Source organism: Ambystoma mexicanum, chromosome 3p (genome assembly GCF_040938575.1).
Source record: "Ambystoma mexicanum isolate Mex_15411 chromosome 3p, UKY_AmexF1_1, whole genome shotgun sequence".
In the NCBI taxonomy this organism is placed as follows: Eukaryota; Metazoa; Chordata; class Amphibia; order Caudata; family Ambystomatidae; genus Ambystoma; species Ambystoma mexicanum.
Window position 1 is genome coordinate 895721709 of NC_090925.1, and position 15654 is coordinate 895737362.

At 37.6% G+C, this 15654-nt stretch overlaps 1 protein-coding gene across 6 annotated transcripts in view; it reads left to right on the top strand.

Moving 5' to 3' along the window:
• RALGAPB (Ral GTPase activating protein non-catalytic subunit beta) overlaps positions 1-13718 on the top strand; it is a 2501232-nt gene extending 2487514 nt beyond the window's left edge. For all 6 annotated transcript variants that reach the window (XM_069652125.1, XM_069652127.1, XM_069652128.1 and 3 more), the window contains one exon: positions 395-13718. In XM_069652125.1, coding sequence (XP_069508226.1) covers positions 395-588 — 194 coding nt within the window. In that variant the 3' untranslated portion in view covers positions 589-13718. The remainder of the gene's footprint in view (positions 1-394) is intronic.
• The last annotated feature ends 1936 nt before the right edge of the window (positions 13719-15654 follow it).

The window sequence follows — 15654 nt, forward strand, 5'->3', positions numbered from 1 at the left end:
TTACAGCAAAACTCAATATAAATGCTGTGTAACGCATACATTGAATAAGCTTTAACAATGGGTGCTTAATTTGCTGAGCATGTACTACTGTGCTTTGTTCCTATGGCCCGTAAGCTCATGTGCAGGCTGTTCTGTGCGTCCCAGCATTTTATGTTGCTTTTATCTGTGGTTGTCATTGTCAACAATAAAAATGTACTAAATGTGTTTTATAAAAGCAAATGCTCCACTTATTATATTTAGTTGCTAGTAGATTTCTCTGTAAGTTAGGGTATTGTCCATTTGGTGTAGGCATAGAACTTTAAGATGAACTGTAGAGAATGGCTAATTTGAAAGGATGCAAGCCCATGAAATATTTTGCTTCCTTAAATTCATATACTTTTTATGTTTTTTCCAGGTTTTTTAGTAAGACAGACTGTGATTAATATTTGTCGAAGAAAGAGGCTTGAAAGTGATTCCTACAACCCTCCACATGTCAGAAGAAAACAGAAAATAGCAGACATTGTCAATAAGTATAGGAACAAGCAGCTGGAGCCAGAATTTTATACCTCACTTTTTCATGAGGTTGGTCCGAATTGGTGCAGTCCGTAAAAAAAAAAACATTTTTTTCCTTTCAAGATGAATTCAATCTGAACTTTTCTGCTGCAGTCATCTAAACATAACGTTCGACAACCAAAAAGGATGAAGATGTATGCCTGTCGCGCCTCCACTCAGAAGACCTTGCATCTTAAACATTTAAACCTCCCCTCTTCAACCAGAGTCCATGGCAGAAACCTTTAAAATATAAAATCCACCCCATTAAACCAGTCTGTTAAGTGGTTTGTTCATGATCTGTTTTTTCCACCAGTTCCCAGAATGACACCCATATTGTGGTTATTTGGTCTCTATGCAGAATTAGCTTTCATATCAGGGATTAGCATACACTGAATGGTATTTTTACTGTCACATTTTCTTATTGGAAATACTGTGATTCTAGAAGCATACACAAACATGACTTTTTGTACAGGTAGCATTTTATTTGGAAGGTATTTTTGCCAGTCTCTTGTTTACTTTATTTAGCATACATCATTTAAATTATTCAGTCACCGTGTGAAATCTTACTTGAATATTTTCAAGCATCACAATGGTCATCTGGTGCAAGTCCACTCAAGGTGTCCTTATTAGTGCCATACATGCCTCGGGAGAGGATAATTGTATCACAAATTCCTAGACCACGATATTCCTTTTCTTTTCCTTAACATAGAACCCACAACTTCAGCTTTTACACATTGAATCAGAAAATTATGTGGACGTGATAAACTATGTGGTGGTGTTCTGTTAATCTTTTTCTGAGTAGGATGAGAAAACAATTTGAAAATATTTAGTCAGATGTTCTTAAGCTTTTAAAATGTCAAATTCGTTGTTGTCATCCCCATCAGCAAAAGCTTTGGCACCATCTTTATTCATAATATATTTAATGAGAGCATACCCTCATTTGAATTTAACACTGCTTCTATCAAAAACATTATTTCTACATAGTTGGTCTAGTGATTTGATGTGGGGCTGGGATTTGTCAAGAACATTTTTTTGGGAGAATGCTTGGGAATGGCACCTGGTTTAAGAAATGAGAATATAGGATTATTAAATCCTGATGCAGAGATCTGCACTGTGGCGCTCCAGATGTTTTGGGCTACACACCAATCATACCTCACCATTGACTATGCTGGTAAGGGATGATCCGAATTGTAGTCCAAAACATCTGTAGAGCCAAAGGTTGCAGACCGCTGTTAATGTAATGGTACCATTGCTCAAGAAATGGTTGTCATTTTGCGAAACTATCGATTGGCTTTCTGTGGCTAATTAAGGCTTGATTCTGTACTGACTTGACAGTTTTCCTAACAGAAGTAGAAAATAACTTCTCCATAATCTCTAAAGCAGTTCTCGTGTTTTTGGTGTTATTCGTTTTTTAGCGAGCCCAGGCAAGCCAGGTACCGTTGCTTCTTAGTGGCAAATGTGTTTCATTGGTGCACTTTTCAAATACAAGGAGATCAGGCTTAGTTGCTAGATTGTAATCCTTTTTCATATTTAAAATGAAATCAAATTGCTGCTGAATTTCTGTTGCTTTATCCTCTCCATGAAAAATGTGCTAACATTTGACTCTGAGAAATGATATAGCTCACAGTTGTACCCTGCACATCATCACTGTAGTAATTAAACTTTATTCAAAAATAGATTTCATTAAGCACACTAAAATAAAGCTATATAAATATTTTGATTACATAAAAACATGGTCGAAATAAAAAGGAATGCCCTAAAGTCTGGTGACTAGCATCAGTGAACACACGAAAGTTAAGAAAACAGCATTCCCTCCACATTACCATACCAAATAATCTAAAACAAAATCATAAACTTACACATCATATGCCTGCTATCAGACATCACAGATTGTATGCCTCTCTTATTAAAGTGCTTTTTGTCGAAAATGTCATAGTAAGCTGGTGTTAGTGGGAAGCATGTGCATGAACATGTGTACTTTAGAGAAAGCTGATAAAAATTAATCTAGTTATAGAATGACAGGATTCTATTCCTGAGTGCATAATATTCTTTTACTTCAGTTTTCTCCACCAGTACCAAACATTTGCATTCTTTTGGGTTTTTTCTCACAAAAGCTGTCCCTCAAATTGTTTATTATGCAGCATTCATACACCAAAGGTAGTGATTGCGTGCTTAATTGTTATGGTGCTTTGTGGATGTACTGGAAGTGTAAAGCTATATTGACAATTCCAGTCACCTTTCAAATCATTTGTTGACCTGTTTTGACTTTTTTACTTGTACAGCCAATATCTTAGTGTGCTTTTCTGTGGTGCACCCATTCCTTTCAGTAGCTATGTTAACTGTAAATCAGTGGCAGGTTTTTACCTTTGTTGTATTTTCAATTAGCTCCTACAGTTTGACTTTGAGCCTACATTTCCATGTTTTGTGGGCTTTAACAACTTTCCGCAACTCTTGGTATTTTACTTTTATTATCTTGCATGAGGCATCCAATATGTTTCAATTCTTCTTAGGCTTTTTCATTGACAGCTATTCTCCGATAGCTATGGAAGTGCTTAATCCCTGCCACCTGTTAGTGCTTGGGGTTGACGCCAAAAGCTCTTCAGAGGATTTGAGAGCACACTGCAAAATCTTTGTGACTCTCTTTTAAAGTTTGCACTGATATCTGTGATGGCACAGATTATTTTGCTTCTGTTCTGCCTAGTACGTCTCCAGATTTAAACACAGGCAAATTGGTTCCACGTCAGGAAATTGAGTGAATCCTTTCTCAAGTATCTCAGTTCAGTGACCTGTTTAAAAATTGGACAATATGCTATACTGTATTTTCTGAAAAGGATTGCAGGTTTGTGGTGGACTGTTAATATCAGCTTGCTAGCCAGTCTTCATAAAATCTCCACTTGCACGCATTCTCTCTCTCTCTCTCTCTCTCTCTCTCTCTCTCTCTCTCTCTCTCTCTCTCTCTCTCTCTCTCTCTCTCTCTCTCTCTCTGCTTTTCTCTGTCTCTTCCTCTCATCCCTTCTCTGCACAGTATGTAAGCAGATTCTTTTCACTGGAACATCCATCTATCTTGGTGCGAGTTCACAATAGTATGATTGAATAAATTCTGTACTCTGCGAAATTTCTCTTCTTATGTTATTGTACCAGACACCGAATGGTGCCTGCAAAGAATGTACAATGTCTCCCTGGAGCATCGGACAGGCTTCAGTCCTTGTCATGACGACAATGGGATTATTAAAGCACAAAATGCCCTGCATACAAAAAAATATAAAGACTCTTATGCTCCCTATCTTAGATCTTGTTCTTTTGTATGTGCCACAGACAGCACACTCATGTACTCTTTGGTCTTTTCCCTTTCTGTATCTTTGTTGACTTTTGCTAAAATCTTCAGGCTTTTAGAATTGCATGCACTGCTGGAGGTGGACGTTGGTCATGGAGGCCAAACATTAGTCTTTGAGGTTCAAGGGTTTGGATAAGGCTGCATTTATGCCTGCCTATGTATCATGTTATCACCCAGAAAAGGGTTGCTTAAGTCCTCTATGCTATGTGCTGTCCTGGTATGGATGCCAATAACAATCTAATATACAACCATATACAAGGGGTTCACTTCAATGCCAGACCCCTTGGGTAGTTAGAGGATACAAATGTAAGTATGTAATTGAGAAAAAAAAAGAAGAATCCCTTGCAATGCAATTCCTTAGTGCTTTTGCAAGCATTATCCTCCTCTTGGTCCCAAAGACAGCACCACAGGACTCACTCTGGAGTCATGGGAACATGGCTCACACAGATTGACGAACCACTCTCTAATAGTTTCCTTTTCGGCACATCTCATCAACTCTCTAGAATAAAAGGAATCTCGGTGTCCATGTTGTCTGTTGTTAGCTAGGATGCCCTGGACCTTTTTATCTGTCCCCTGCTTCCACTTTTCTAGCTTGTACCAAGTGCGTTCAAGCTTCACACAGCTCTCCCAATGACCCTGTCTTTCTGGCAGCACCACCACCTCCATGACTCTACTCCCCCGGCTGCCACTGGAGCTTTATCGGATATCAACACCCTTTTGTCCAGCTTTTCCATTACATTTCCCTTGCCTGTCAGGTGTGCCATTTCTTAAGGAGGCTAACAGGAAGGTGGCCTGATATATACTCAACAGAAGTTCTTAATCTGCCCCAAAGTAGACTTCGCAGATCTCAACGGTATTGGGGAACTACTGATGGAAATGATTGAGGAAATGATAAAGAGGAAGACCGAGTCATTCCTTTACTTTCAGATGATGAGTAAACCTCATATTGCTTGCAAACTTGATACATTTTCAGAGGTCGTACCGCCATACATTTACCCCCTCACCTAAGGTCAACGCCACAGAGATCTTGGATATTGCCATTCCATCTATGAACAATGAACTCACAAGCTAACCCACATTCTGGAAACAAAATCCTAAATGTTGCTGTTCCATAATGGCCATGGTGAGCCCATTTTGGCTTTGTAGGGCAAGCCCTTATCTGGTCTGTGAGCACACATTTAGTGAAAAAGCAGATGCTAGCTCGAAGTGTTCCATTTCTTCACCTTATCTGAAAGAAGTGGAAGTACCATGTCATAGCTGAAGAGTTTACAGTCTTCCAATGAGATTGCAAGAAGTTGGACTCTTTCAATGGCAATGCCACATTTACTTTGGCATGTTATATGTGCACCCTTTGGTGCTTGCCAACGAGGCAGTAATATGTGGGCCATTAGAAATGCAACAGTCATACTATCCAAAGGCATTATTGCATCCACATAATTCCTAAAAAGTTATTTCTGACAGTGAATTCCAATGCTTGGGCCACGGGCATCATTTTCAAACTCCACATTATAATGGGGGTTGCTGGGATTTCTGGTGACATCACACATTGTTATATGGGTTATTTGATTATAAACATCACTATGGAGTAAATACTGATGATGCTCTCGAATTTTAGTGATCATATAGCTAAGACCAGATTGCTTATACTATTTTTCAAAGTATGCAACAGTAGCAATGTAAGAGGTTTTTTTCACGAAATCCTTTCCAGCAAAGGTGGAGGCTTTAATGACTTAATCAGTTGCAACTATATCTACCCAAATCGAAAAATGGGTGCCATTCCCACCAGGCCTCTCTCTTGCTTTTAGAACCACTGCCCAAAGAACAGATTACCTCCGATCAGTGAGGCTGCCATACATTTACTTCCCCCATTCTAATGGGGAACCCCAACCCAGCTTGCCCTGGACCTCCCTCCACCCCGCACCCAATCTTTCTAGACCCTCTTCACAAATGTACAATTATGATTCAGGGGGCAACTTTTTGGAAAAGAATAATATAAGTGGTTGAATCAAGAGATATTGGAACCGACTTGTATTCCACGCATTTTGTAATCCATAAAGAAGCAGTTGTTTGCTTCTGCTTAAAACATCAAGGCTTTTCAAATATGTTGCTCATAATATAGAAACTTAAAATGGGTATACTAGCTGCAATCTTACATGCTCTATTTGAGGGGGCTGGACTGGTTCTCTCATTGGCTTGAGTGAAAATGTCCATCTACAAAGCAAAAATCAAGGTTACTAGCATTCATCATGTGAGGGAAATCGCAAGTAGTTTACCCCTTTAGTCTTCTCTCTTGCTTGGACTGTAAAATATCTTTATCAAAGGTAATAGTAGTAGTAATCGCTTACCTCTGCCTGGAGAATGTGCACATTTCCCTGTATCGTGCCTACTAGCTGCAGAAAGTGCAATCCTCAGGTGTAACTATTCTCCATCTTCAGTAGATAATGCTTCCCACTCTATTCACTAGTTATTAACCCAAACTCCAGGAAAGTCTATATGTCAAATGTTTTTGTACAGAATCCTCATCTTACTAATATCTCCAAGAACCAAATTGCATCTGGAAAATCATACACCAATCTGCTGTCTGGGCACCACGAATGACAGATAGATTTTGGATTACAGCATGCATGTACCCATGCCCTAGATTGCGCACACAGCCTATTTATGCTCCCCCCTCACCCCAACTCAAGTCCTTTGCACACAAGTACTTTGATTGTGTGGCTTCAAACCTGTTGGGTTAATGTAAATGTTTTTTGTCATTTTTTACTGCAATTTATCTTTTGCTCAATCTATTGTGTAGATGAGAGCAATCTCTCGAGGAGAGAAATTATCACTTTGAAATATCCTTGTCAAAGATAAACTGTCTGTTTGAGGTTATTCTCTCATTAAAAAGATTAACTATATAAAACCAGTTTCACACCTATAAAATATAACTATTTCTCCTGTGCAGTGTCAAGAATCTTAAAAGATAGTAGCACATATTTGGAGTATTTTCCATCTTTCTAGTGGTGGCCAGCAGTAAACATCAGTATTTTGTTTCCCTTTACTCCATATAACACCTGAACAAAGATGTTGTTTGATCTCTCCTCCCTCTAACTGAAATGTCAGTAACTGTTATGAGGCGTGCTTCCTTGCTTGACTTAAAGATCACAGTCTCTTATGTGCTTTGGATTCCTCAACTCCTCATCTGTTATACTTTCAATTTACTCTGTTTTTCAAATGTCTGTTCTGAACCATATGCCTTCACTGTTTTAGATGTATTGATTTAACCAAAATTGTTAAACTAGCCTGTTTTTGCTACCAAACTGATTCTGGGTAAAGTGTCTTTTAACCTAGAAAACCTTTGCAAAATCAGCTGATGGCAAATTCTGGTTCTGTAGCTGCTTTGCCCTACCTCTTAATATGGATTCCGCACCTTGTGAATTTGGTGACTGCAAAGTCCTCAAATTACAATGATTTTAAAGTGTGTAAATGTGGTGGTGCTTCTCCCAAGGCATTCATTTACCACAATGCATGTAACAGTCCAAATAAACATGGATTGAAAGGATGATTTTCTTTCCTGTATTGGGGAAACTGTAGTTTGTTAAATATTTTCCATGCTCCGTTGCCTACCAAGACAAGCTATAAAGTCATAACGCTGTTATTGTACCTAATAGAATATTTGATTTGGTATATTTTTTATGGCTTGACTGTTACTGTATATGATTGGTATACAGACAATATTTTTTTACTGAAAATAATGAACTATAATATACTGGGGTTGCCTTAAATCATTTATTGTCTATTGCACAACATAAAAGGATGTTTTTTTGTTTTTGTTGAACTGGTATGAATTTTCATCTTAGTGACAATTTATGTTCTCCCTGCCATTCCAGCCCATTTAAATGTTTTTGATCCATAGTGTTCAGTAATAGTTGAAACTGCAGAAAGATGAGTTGAAGAATATACTTCTATATCAGTCTCCAAATGTTGCAAAACCTTATATTTGTAATTGATATTTAGATTATTCTTTTTTTAGTTTTAAAAGGCAGTCTGGTACCTGGATGCTTCTTTTTTCCTGGAATACCTTGCTGATATGGCTAGATTTGTGGAGTCATTTTCGATTTTGTTAGCTTGCTGCTGTTTAAATACAATTGTTTAGACCTGGGACTGCCACAAATAGTCTCCAGGTCTTTATCCAATGGAAGCATAGTTGATAGTAGAGGGGTTGCTATTACCTCTGATCTTCAATCGCTAATACCAGAAATGTATTTCAGTTGGCTTTGTATTGTCATCCAGTTTACTGGTTAATTACGCAGCCATGTCACGATTGCAAATACGTTGCCAAATGATATTTCTGTGCATTCAAAATCTGCAATTGATAATGGAACACCAAGATTCCTCTTAACTATAAATACCCTGCCAAACGAAAATACAGATCAGGAAATACAAGTGACATGTACACATTTAGTGAATTTTTCTGACATTTCATCTAAATTAGTATGTCTTGCTTATGGGGCTTTTTATTGTTTTTCATGAATCACGCATTAAGACAAATTGCCAACTGAAACATGTGAACCAGGTCTTGCACATCTTTAAATTCAAAATATGTATTTTTCTAACAGCTAAAACACACATCAATGCAAACATTTTATTTGAAAGCCAATTTTAAAATGTAAAGAACAAAGTTCTCATAAACGCTTCTTAAAGTTTGACTCCAGCCATAGGTTATCTGCAGTTCTCTACTTTGCCTTTTTTTATACTTTTTGTTTTGTTTTCCAGCTGGTTTTTAAAGAGCAGCGGAAAATGTAACAACTATCATTTAGAACATTAACATGTAAAATCAGACTCCCCTGTAAAGTCAGAACATCTATAAACGTGCATGCCCGTTAAATTTCTTTCTGATCAAAAAGTGAATTTCACACAAACTGCCCCAACATGATGGTCTATCAAGTAAGCATACAATTTGGAGACAGAAATGGGTGCACTTACAAGACCAATAATAAGTGACCGCAACATAAATTTGCTAATTCAATATCTCTGCGCCTGCCTTATTCCACCCCCATGACTTCAAACACACAGTCAAGAAAAACAGACTCAAATACATTGCATTTCATTTACCACTAAATTACATCAGTTTCTTGGTCTGATCCCAGCATATAATGATCAAAGTCCATGCAGGTCTTCTGCAGAGACCTCTGGGCCGCCTATCTGACCCCGTCCTTACCTCTCCCACACCCGCAGAGCCTCAGTGTGGCATTGAACCAAACAGATGCTGTCACACCTCAAGAAAGTAGAGATTTTCCAACCTCCCATGATGTACATTTTAGCCTTTTACTCTTAATGCACAGTTTGTTGTGCTGCCACTTTAATATTATCCTATACACTTCCAGCCATTGATGGACAGGCTTATTTAATTTAGGTGAAAACCTATTCCCATCTTGCCTTCAGTTTAGTGTTAGTCTCTGACTTTTTTCGTTTTCACATATATGTATGGCTTACTAAATTGGAACAACACATAGACTATTTACTGGATGCTCTGTGATTTCTGTCCTCTTACCAAATGAAATAATCCATTCAACTCACTGCAGATTTCTTTGTTGACTGTCCATTACAATTAACTTGAGATTCTGTCTAAACTGGAAGAATGACCTCTGAACCAATGGAAAAACGTTGGTCCTTGAGGCAGTCATTGAAACTGCAGATTAAGGATTAGGACATACAGGATAAATCGTGACATTTGCTATGGTGCTTCTGGGGTGTACCAAGAAATCTCTGAAGTGTGAGGCTTGTTGAGCTAGAAGTCATCCTGCAAATTGTTTACTTTGAAAGTTTTCTTGATGTTACTTGTTGATGTTACTTGTTCACATTTGATTGCAATGCGACTGGACACCAAAAACCAGTCCTAGAGTCCCACCCTATTTCAATTGTCCGTGTTTGTGCACATGTTCGTAATTAATATTTCCCACTCTGAAGAAGAAAAAAAATGTTCTGTATTCCACGGTTGGCTCCAAAGAATCAGGGAAGGACTTTGATAATTTCAGGAATAATTCACATTTTTGCAATACATTACAATATTTTGGAAATTTTTTGAAAATATTGGTGATATTCACAAAAGTAATTAAACACAATTTCAAATATGTCAAATTTATGAATTTCAATATGTATATTTCCAGCACAATTGCAAATCTGGCCGGTATGGCAATTTCAACTTTTCTGTGGATTTCAGGCTATTTATATGTTGTGAATTTAGAGAGTAACAGATCTGCACTGCTTGTATTCAGTTGAACTGCCAAGTGTGTTTCAATGATTCTTCCAGTTAAGTTGGGAGCCAGAGCCTCAGAATTCTTTGTACTTCTAGAGTGCAAAGGAGCAAAATGCACACATCATGTTACAGGCACACCTCACATCATGTATAGCTTTCATATCTTGCTCCTTGAAAAACATGGAACAGTTCAATTAGTTGCTTAATCTTCTGACTGGGTCCTATATTCAATGTATGTCTTGTTATTTGGATAGGTGCATACATTATCATGATTTCTTCCCAGAATCTCTCACATTTATCATTTTCAGCAGAGCTTACCACTACATGCCTCAGTGTATACTCCAGCTGGTCTACGGCAGGTGGCTGATTCTTGCAAGCATCATGTCTTGTTTGATTACTAGGTACTAAATGAGACCTGTGTGAGCTGAGGTTTCTGAATCATGGGACCACATTCCATTAGCTATGTATGTTGCGGTAAAGAACAATCTTTAAGGTTGGATGTGTAGCCAGTCGTACTTTGGAACGGTTAAGAGTCTTTTAAATTTGCATGGAAGGATTTTGCAGTGGTGCTCTTAGTAGTTTTGCATAGGAACAAAGTTATGTGTTGATAATTTGCTCTTTTCTCTCCACAATGTTATCTAAAATCTTTATTTAAAGAGCTGTTTTGCCTCTATATCCACAGCTTTTTTCATGTTCCTAAATGTGGAAACCTATTTTAGAAAAAGGATATTTGTGAAGCTCCTAGAATGACTTGGCAGCGGTAGACATTCAGTTCCTGAAGCTATTTCTTACTACTTACCCCTAAGTGTGTCATAATTAATGCTACCCTGTTTTCCGTTTACTGCAATAATGTAGTCTGGTCATGCAGTTTTTGCATACATTTACAGATAGCCCTAAATCAACATCTTTGTGCACAACTGATGGGTCTATTAGTGTTTCACCTGGTATTATGGGTATTGGCTTTTATGTACCAATGACTGCTTCAACATAACACTTCTCTAACAATTCCTTCTCTTCTTGATTTTTCAGTGGGAGACTGTGCTTTCTAGCTTTTTTGTAGCTTTTGTTAATGAACATGTTTGCAGTGTTGCAAAATCTGCAATCCTTCTTATTGCATATACCCATTTAATCGGTAGAAGAAATTGAACATTTTAATGCGTTTTAAGATGTCTCTTGTTGCAGCAATTTCATGGAACATTCAGTTTTAACATTTGTAGAAAGCTGTGGGACAATGATAAGCCATGTTAAAAGTAATTAAATACAAACCTATTTTATAAAAGCTCTACCTTTAAAATATTGTAATAGAGATATTGCCAATGGCAGCATTGTTGATACTCATGTTTTCCTTTGGAAAATAAATGATCCCACTCATATAACTTACTATGATGCAGTTAAATTGTGTCATTTAAATTATTTGAAAGGAACCACAAATATCCTTACAGCACTGTCCACTGTCTACACTGAAATCCCTCTCTTTAAAATAGTTGTGATGTTAAAATACAAATATTTTGATAAATGCTTGGTATGTATTGTTTATTAGAACTATTGTTTCCTTGGTAGGTTAGGAAACTATTACTCACCAAGTTTTAATCATCTGCTCCAGCCTTTTAGACAAAAAAGGAAAGACACAATAATACATATTTAGAAATTAATAATGGCGATATTGCCAAGACAAGAAAGCAAATTCACACATATACTGAAATGTACTATTTACAGTATTTCTTCTAAATGTATGCCAAAATGTTGGGTTATTGGGCTATAACTGATTGTCAAGGGATTTTTTATTACGTTGTCATCAAATACATTTCATGAATTCCCCCAAGTAATAAAGATATTGTGTATAGAATATTAGTAACAAATAACTCTTACAGAATCCTATACAGTGATGGGTCAAAGTATTGTTATGTCACCCACATATTGATAAGTTGCAACAGCTAAAAGCGAAAATGAGTCTGCCTTTGTGAGAAAGAATTTCCCTTCGATTGGGGGAACTGCAAGTTCTTGGACATTTGCGTGTGAAAACAGCTATGTTTGTTTACAAAGATGAAGAACATCCACTTGTTAAGTGCATTGCTCTTTTACCGTGTAACATTTCAGGCACAACATAAAGTGATAATGAAATGAAAACGCTAATGCAATCACGTTCACGTTTTAGTTCTGTATGTTTCTCTCTTCCAAGATCATACTTTAAGAAACATGTTTTTTTCTGCACTTTCGCACATCAAAAGCGTCAACACGTTTTTATCAGTTTTTTAAAATGTTTACATGTAGGTTTTAGAATGGATTTTTGTGAGTGCAGTTTAATTATTTTAAGTTATATCGAAAATTAACCCTCCAATATTTGTATGATTATTTTATATTTGAAAATGTTTTGAAATGTATCAACATTTGTTAGACAGGAGTAATATCCTTCTTGGAGGCGTTTTAATATTGGACCTATACAAACCAGAACATAGTAATTCTGACTTTTCATACATTGCTCTCATAGTATCCCTGCACTCAAAACCTAGGGTCCTACAGCAGCTCTAGATCCATCATCTATGCAAAACAAATACCACCTCTCATTGTATAGTTCTGCTGTTGTTAGAAATTCGACTTGTGCTTTATTTGTATTCCCACATTTGATTAACTATGCTAATCCATTGTCCCACATAATGAGTTGTCAAGGTTTACCCATCTTGGACAGTTACTGGCTATGAAGTTGCATATTTTGTAATGCCCTGATTCAGTCTATACAGGTTATAATAGATCATATATGCAGAGTCCTTATAATTATCCGTGTTTCTTCTTGGGGTCCGTGTGTTCTCTGTAGTAGCCATTTCTTTACTTAAACCCAATTAATTTTGAGAATCCCTAATTTCTATTTCAAAGTCTTTTCTGATTTAAGTGGTTTCTCCTCTGGGTCAATATCTTTGTGCAAACTAGGCTTGTATCACGTAAGAAGAATTACTTCAGGACAATTTTGGGAGAACATCCTGTACATTGGTTCACTTGTGTGGAAATGCATCTTAACAAGAACAATAAAAACACAAGGGATCAATTGGATTGCATTAGTGCACTCTTCATCTGTTGACTATGTTGCGAAATATTTGCCTTCCCTAATTTCAGGTTATTATTTATTCTTAATGCAATTTTTTTTTAACAATTGTTTTGTGTTGGTTATACTCAACTCTGATGTCAGTCATGCTAGCAATGAAAGCCATTTTCCTTTCTGAGCCTAAGTATATTCAAAGTTACACATTCACTGATACTTATAGACTCTCTCGTATTGCTTCTAGTTTCATGGATGCAGCTTTCAAATGGCATTACAAGCCATGAAAAGCCTATCATGTTCAGTTTTGTATCATCTCTTTAATCTTGCCATGACATGAACTTTTTCGCAAATATTGTAATTTTTCTGTAAATAATATTCTACACGCAAAGTTGTAAAGGTAACCTGTAAATATTAAGATGTGAACGATGTTTCGTCTCCTGTATTTTATCCTCTCTTCGTTACAGAAGGAACAGAGACTTGCTTGTATTTATGCCGCCACTTTGTCCAAAAGAAACACATCAATTATTGAATGTAACACATTTAGTCAAATAAATTTTAAAGAAATTCAAATCTAAAAATGGTGTTACGTTTGTAAATCATTTAGCTCAGCCTCTTGTGTGGTGTTTTTTCTTGCAGGTGGTTTAAGTTTCTAATCTTAATTCATTGAGAGGACACAACCTCTGCAGAACCTATGATGGCGGACATGGCTTTCTCCTTTCTTTAGTTTTTTTCTTTTTCTTAATGATTTAAAGCATCATTCAGACAGAGAAATAAAAAACTAAGATACCTGAAAGCGCGTTTCAGGCCAATTCATAAAAGCCCATGGGTGCAGTGTACAAGTAGTGGTAATGTTTGCTTCACATACTGCCAATGCCTTTGTGCCAATAATGGATTCTCCGTAGGAATTTGCCTGTGGGGTGGGAGGCCTGACTGGCAGGCACAACAGACCTTGAGCCATCTACTCCATTCATTGCTAAGTGTCTGAGGTTGCCAACACCTATGTTTTCATTGGCTGATTGTCCGCACGTGGATGGTGGTCATAGGTCCGACCATACCCAAATAGAATCATACAGGCATTTGAAGTGACTGGCCTTAAAGGGGTTGTTACTGCAAATTGTATTTCTAATGGATTCCTCCCTCCCACAGATTCCTCATCTTGGATAAATATCTTCCAGCGTCTGCTGCCTTGGAAAATGTTTTCATCCACCAGGGGGTTCTTTGTTTCTCCGTTTGACTCCGATATGCACCCATGAAACTGCATATGATATCAGGAGCTGTAAATAAGGAGCTATTAGCCCTTATTTATTTATTACAATTTCTGTCCAGCACTGGCCCTAACCATAGGGTCTCAGAGCGCCTTACAAGGTTTTAAAGTTGAAAAGGTGGGATATGAAACAGAAGTTTCTAAATGTTTTCAGGATAGGTAGAAAGATTAGGATAGACAGACAAGTGGTATCAGAAGAGATGGAGGGGCATGGTTATGTGTGGGGGAACCTGTACATTTTGAGGATCATTCTGTCACAAATGATGCAAGCCCTTGGCATCACACACACACACAATGACGTCATGGCCCATCTCATTGTATGTTGTAAAACTGAAGCCGGCAAACACATTTTTCTGTAACAGACAGGAAACAGCATAGTGCAAGCATTCTTTATCGTTTGCTCGTATGGGAATTAAGTAGAAGCCAAGGCCAGCTTCCTGTTAAAACCTGTCCTCTGAGATAAAGGTTAATTCTGACTTTCCTTTTAGCAGGCTTTGCTGTGCCGAAACCACATAATCCAAGATGTTAATTCGTAATATTGGATATTCTCTACTATGCCAAAGGTGTTAAAACATATGCTAAGGGCCTTAGAATTAAGTTTGGTGTATTCAATTGTAGAAGTCACCATTTTGAAATAAATTAATTGTATATGCCAGGCTAAGAGGAGGGGAGTAGTGTCTGTTTTTCTCCTTTTGGAAGGTTTGGGACTCGTAGTGCGAGGGCTGGAACGAGAGAGGGGCTGTGAAGTGTGCAACCCTTCACCACAAAGAGGGAAGCTGTTGGGTGTGCATTTTTTCCTGAAGATGGTAGAGTGGTTCTTGCTAGACTCCATTAAGCGTGAGCGTGTAGTGCGGAGGGCGATAACTATATCCTTTTAAATTGTTTTCATTTAAACAACAAACCTGTTTACAGTCACAATGATTATAATTATTTTTTGCCCATTCTGACTAAGCCTATGTTATGGCCTGACCGTTGTGGTGGCCCCTTGATGCAATCATGTGCTCCGGGAGCCACCTACATACATTACAGTGGATGTGGGTGGCTAGGATAGGGAAAGGGATGGTGGTTTGTGGCTGGAGGGAGCAGATACGGTGGTATTCCATTTTGGAAGGGTTGTGGAGTTGTTAGGGAGATGAGCTTTGGAAGTATGTTTGTATGTAGTTTGCTTATTGGTGAAAATTGATGTTGATTGCTATGGGTCTGCCCAAGGAATTCAACAGGGAGGAGCTTTGCGGGACTCGTACTTGACC